General features: G+C 39.6%; 1 protein-coding gene across 1 annotated transcript in view; it reads left to right on the top strand.

Annotated features, from left to right (window-relative positions):
• LOC107653334 (netrin receptor UNC5A-like) overlaps nucleotides 1–5,964 on the top strand; it is a 239,493-nt gene that overhangs the window by 215,026 nt on the left and 18,503 nt on the right. The window contains exon 12 of the mRNA XM_016440025.1: nucleotides 3,792–4,025. Coding sequence (XP_016295511.1) covers nucleotides 3,792–4,025 — 234 coding nt within the window. The remainder of the gene's footprint in view (nucleotides 1–3,791; nucleotides 4,026–5,964) is intronic.

Here is a 5,964-nt window from a genome sequence, read left to right as displayed (position 1 = left end):
GTTTAGTCCTAGAAAGCTATTATTATCAGAGGACACATGAGCATAACATAGCGGTTAGCAGATCAATTAATGAGAGGGCAGCGTTACCAGAGTTGCCCATATACCACACCATGTTACAACACAGTAGGGCTATTGCAGACAGAAATAATACTGTACTACATCGATGTTTCCTGTCGGCTCGATTTTTGAGTGGAATGTGCTGTTCCGATTCGCATGAACGGTATACGAGTGGAGCGATTGAGCGGAGCGAACACGAATAGAGCGGGATAATACGCAGAGCGTCACACCACGTGAAAGTGAAACCTGAGCGGTGAACTAATTTTCGGCAGCCGAAATTTCGGTGCATCTCTAATTATTGGCGACATCAGAAATGTATATTATATAATAGATGCTTTTTTGAACATTTTAGCAATTTAAAAATATTAAAAAATGATTTTTTTTACACAGCACCCCTGCTCTCGACAGACGGCACCCCGGTTGGGAAACACTGCAGTAGACTACTGAGAATCGGAGTGTGGGAGAGAAAATGTACATTAATATACAGGAATATAATATGCAAAAATAAATAATAATCTTTCAAAAAAAATTTTGAAAATAGGCATCATTGTCTTTATGCAAAATATAGTTTTAATTTATTTTGTTTGATTTTGGGGTGAACATTTCTTGAAAGTTTTTGTCAGATTTACCTACTTGAGTGCAAGTTTCTCCCGTGAAGCTAATGGTGACACCATGTGTTACGAGAATAAATTCCATCTGCCCAATTTATCATCAGCAAATTCTGTTCTATACAGTTGCGCCTAATTTTAATCAGCATTGAACTGTATGTAGGTGGAATTCTGTACATTCACCCTTCTTGCCCTTTCTCATCTCTTTCTCTCTCATCGTCCTGCTACTGAATTAAATATCTTATGGAGGCAAATGGGCTGTATCGTCATAATCATTTCAAATAGCCTCTCAGACAATAAAGCCCTGAAGTGTCTCCGTCAGTGTACTCCTCATTTCACCTATCTCTCATACCTTCACATTTAATCTCCATTTAATTGTAAGGATCTTTTCCTCATTCCATCCGATGGCCATCAGCACCCACCTTTAAACTGAGCCGGGGTGAGTCCTTCATTATGCCTGATGGCTTTTCCAAATCTGCTTTGAACCGCATCGGGTCGGTGCGAGATACATCAGGCACAAAGACAAGGAAGAGGAGGAACCTAGGGAGGAAGGGCGGAGGAAGAGAGTGAAGGTCTTCTTTCATGTTTGATACTGTGCATAAATTATTCAGGCTCCTTGGTGTGGCAGCAATGGGGCGGCAGTAGAATGAATAGGCCTGTCTTAGATAGAGGGTAGAGCTGCACTTTTAATCATCCCCTGCCCCAAATATAGCCCATCAGTGGCAGGTCGCCATTCTTGGCCAGGTACAGCAGACGAAAGAGAGAAAAAACACAAGGAAGTTTGTCCTGGAAGGAGCCTTGGCAGACAGACTCGCAGCAATTAATTTCTCCAGAGGATGCAGATCAGCAAAACGTGAGCAGAAGAGAATGAAATATAGTCTGTGTCGTTATCGAACCGTGGGATGATTTTTTTTCTGAGTCATTTAAAAAAAAAAAAAGATCATGAAAAAAAAGCAAGACTTCATTGTGGTCAAATGGAAAATGGCTAGTGCCAATACTAATTTCACTGATGAAGATAGTGGCTTATTTTATTGATTGCTGGATGTCATTTCCTGGCCTGGATCCCGAGGTGAAAGACAGTGGGGCCGCCTCTCTGTATTTGATTAGATAATGGTGTGAGCGAGAGAAAAAGAGAGACGGTATGCGAGGAATCTTTCTGATGAGCTTCCTGCAGAAGGTTCTGTCGCCACATATCCCACTTGCCTTTTCTCTAATTAAAGCCACTCTGGGGAGCCATTATGTGATTGTATCTGACCGAAGACTGTGAGAAAATGGCATGTTTCCTCACAATAACCTTGGCCTTTGCCAGAGTCACGTTTTCTGACAAAATGCCTTTTCTCCTGATTTTAATAAATTTTTCTTTGCATTAGCCTATAAGACAACTTGAAGGCATCTTTGATGTCTGTCAGGATTCTTACATCCAATTAAAGTAATTATCTTGCCATGCCCTGACAAGCTCCATATTGCGCATTGCAACCTGTTAATTAGTTTATTCTCCTGGTTATTAGTAGAGAAGCAGCTCAAACTGTCAAACTCACTAATTGATTAACACAAAACTGTGGGGTGCAAAAAGCCATAGGATTGGTTGTGGCTTTGCAACGGATAAAGTAATGTAGGGTGACCATACGTGCCATTTTGCCAGGACGCGTCCTGGCCAATATTTCTGTGGTATCCTTGAACACAGCATCTTCTCAACATGATGTAAACTAGGGTGACCATACGTGCCATTTTTACAGGACGCGTTCTGGCCAGGATTTCTATATTGCCTAAAATATCTAGGTTTTGGCTTTGTTTGCGTGTGCAGACCGATCGGTGTATGACATCAAAATACCTCGAGAGCATTTTGAAAGCATAAGGAACCATCTGTATGGTATTTTGATGTCATACACCGATCGGTCTGCACACGCAAACAAAGCAAAAACCTAGATATTTTAGGCAATATAGAAATCCTGGCCAGAACGCGTCCTGGGAAAATGGCACATATGGTCACCCTAAAGTAATGAATATGGAAAAAATCATTAATGGTCATGCTAAGTGATTTGAAAATGTGAAACTATTTTGAACAAACCCCTAACCTTAAGTATGAAACTCATCCCGTACTGAACATGAAAAATACTTTAAATAATGTAGCTTTTTGAGGAGGTTTTTTATTTTATTTTTTAACTCTAACTAAAAAATAATCACCGTTTCTACTAAAATATAAGTATAAATATAAGTACAACTGTTGTCAACATTGATGATAATAATAATAATAAACATTTCTTAAGTACCAAAGCAACATACAGTACTAGGATGATTTCTGAAGGATCATGTGAGACTAAAGACTAAAAAAGAAATATTAAAATGTTAAAAGAAAAATTAAAAGTTATTTTAAATTGTAATAATATTTCACAATATTTCTGTTTGATGTATTTTTGATCAAATAAATGCAACCTTAGTCACCATAAAAGTGGTCACCATTTTTTTTTAAATCCTACCAATACCAAACTTTTGAATGATATCGTACACTGAAGAAGCAACCAAAGACATATCTAGGGATCAGAATATCACAGAAACCTGAGCCTGTAAAGCTGCCTAAAAAACACAAAGAGACACCTAGCTTTGTGGCGGCAAGTTTTCCATCTGAAAGCTACAGAAATTTGATTTAGAATATGCAAAAAATCCAGAAATACCGTTTAAAGTTCAGAAATAATTAAATAAATGCATAAAATGTGTGTGTTTGTTCATTTATTCATTCATTCAATCAATTTTATTTTTGTTAATTTAAATGTATTTTAATTGCTCATTTTCTGGTATTTAACTTATTGGTATTTTCATATAAGAAGCAGATCTGAGCTGTAGAAATTTCACACCATTTATTCCCAGAGAAAGGGAAGCTCTGATCACTTAATGGGCACTACCATGTGTGAGCATTCAGGATGAACTCCTGCTATTAGTGTCTCATTAGAGCACAGAACACAGCTCATTATGCAGATCTTTCAGTTTCTGCTCAGCCAGATCACTTCACTGTTTCTAAAATCTGACACTGAACATCCCCAGGGCAGGAGCTGACCATCTCTCCAATAACTCCACTGACACAGCTGCTCTCTGCCCTCCCCTCTGATCCCTGTCTCATTGGCTCCTCAGGATGTGCTTCATCTTGGTGAGGAAGTAGTTTCGGAGCCGTACTACTGCCAGCTGGAGGCGGAGACGTGCCAGGTGTACACTGAGCAGCTGGGCCGCTTTGCTCTGGTCGGGGAGTCCCTCAGCATGGCTGCAGCTAAACGCCTAAAACTGCTGCTCTTTGCTCCCGCCTACTGCTCTACGCTGGAGTACAACATTCGCGTCTACTGCATGGATGACACACAGGACCTGCTAAAGGTGAGGCCTTTAAGATTCAAAATTTACAGTACCTGTACTTATGATAAAACCCAGCTAACAAAAATATGTTGTAAGAAAGTTTCGCTAATGTTCCCATTAAGTTATGAATATGTCCAGCTTTTCTCGGTTATGCATTGACATTAAGGAAACATTCCATTTTATCATTTTGCAAACATTATGGGAATGTTACTATTAGATGTTCTATGAGCATTTGGAAGCAAGTAGTTATATTTGAAAAATGTTAAGCGAATGTCGAACTAAAAAGTTTCAGGGAAAAAAATGATCCATGAAAGATGTATAAATTAATTATTTGTGCTAACATTTTAAGAACATGATTAAAGACCAGATAACTTTGAACGAACATTTCCATTAATATTACTGGAAGAATGTTTGTTCCTTGCCAGAACATTCTGAGAACATTTACCTAATTTTGTCTTCTCTCTCTCTCTCTCTCTCAATCCCAGTCCTCTTGAACCCTGCTGAAAGGACAGACTTAGACCAGTGTGATAGGAATAGTTCACCCAACTTACTCATTTACTCACTCTCATGTTGTTGCGATTTTTTTCCCCCCTTTCTTTTGTGGAACACCAAAGGAGAAAATTAGAGGACGATTTCAATGTCAATTTAATGTTTTCATGGAAAAGAGCATGAAAAGAGTCTTTAAATGTTTTGTTTTATGTGAAAGAAAAAGTAATTTGTGTTCAGAACAATTTGTGAATTTTCAGAACAGAATTTTCATTGTTGGGTGAACTGTTCATTTAATTGACGGTTGACCAAAGATGTCTTGCTGTTTAAGCTAGTTAAGAAGAAAAACAAAAATAAAATGCTGGTCACCAGCCATGCATTTTTATTTTTTCCCTTTTCTTTTTCTTTTTATTTCTTTTTCATCAGACAATCAAATTTTTTCAGTTCCTTCTGCCTTACACATTTTTTGTGCTCCCCCTCCTAACAGATCAGGAATAATCAAGAGCTAATGCCAAAGCAGCCTCCCTCGAGGAGCACGTCTGAGCAGATTGTTAAGATTTCATTTGCATGCCTAATTAGTAATTGAAAAGGAGAGACTCTCTGGCCGTGGCCCCTGAGCTCCTCTTGGCTCTCACTGTCAAAGTAAGAGGGTCCGTTCCCTGCTCTGCCCACTCCAGCCTCTGAGAGCCTGCCAGAAAAGATGACCTGCCCTACCCAAAGCTGCCCGCTGGGCCCCACTAGGGTGGGCTGTTGGGGGAAAGAGATTACCAAAGAGATGCCAGGATTTTGACCGGTTTGTTTAAAATGAGCTCTTAGCCATGCAGAGATGAGAAGTGCTCTAGTGCATTATGGATGTGAGCACCTCCCCTCCAATTCTCTCCAAAGGGTTCATGAGAACACTGACTGTTCTGTCGTTTTAAAGTGAAGTGTTGAAGTGATGATTTGTTGGACCCCCCAAGAAAATAGTTTATTTTTAATTTACAGCAGTTGCTGTTATTTAGTGATTGAAGATGTGGAAGTGTGGTGTGCTTTTATCTATAGCCAGGGTGTTGAGCTGCTAATATAGATGCTATTTTAACCCATGACCTCCTTTCATACTAACCTTGCCTTTGATCAGGAGTGGGCCGCTCCAGGGGAACCTTCATATGTGGACAGACTCAGTCATGCAATGCTCTTGTGTGGTGCTGCTTTCTATGAATCCACCCTATCTGCATTTTTCACTCCCCTCATAGACTGCTGCGGTGAGCCACAATGGCCTCATAGGAAATGCATTTTTTTTTTTACACGGTGGTTTAGTGGGGAGTCGAGTGGACTGTATGCTGACATTTGTCAGAAGGCCAGAAACATACTCTATGCAAGTACGTGCATGCGAATGCTTCTGCAAAATGTACATTTTTAAATCTGTAAAAATGCCTATTCTGGTCTGTACTTCTGAATAGGGCTGCACGATAAATCGCATGCGATATTTAATGCG

This window comes from Sinocyclocheilus anshuiensis, unplaced genomic scaffold (assembly GCF_001515605.1).
Source record: "Sinocyclocheilus anshuiensis isolate Anshui unplaced genomic scaffold, SAMN03320099.WGS_v1.1 scaffold103, whole genome shotgun sequence".
Lineage (NCBI taxonomy): Eukaryota > Metazoa > Chordata > Actinopteri > Cypriniformes > Cyprinidae > Sinocyclocheilus > Sinocyclocheilus anshuiensis.
Note: the sequence above shows the minus strand (reverse complement) of the source record. Positions and strands in the feature narration are given on the sequence as shown.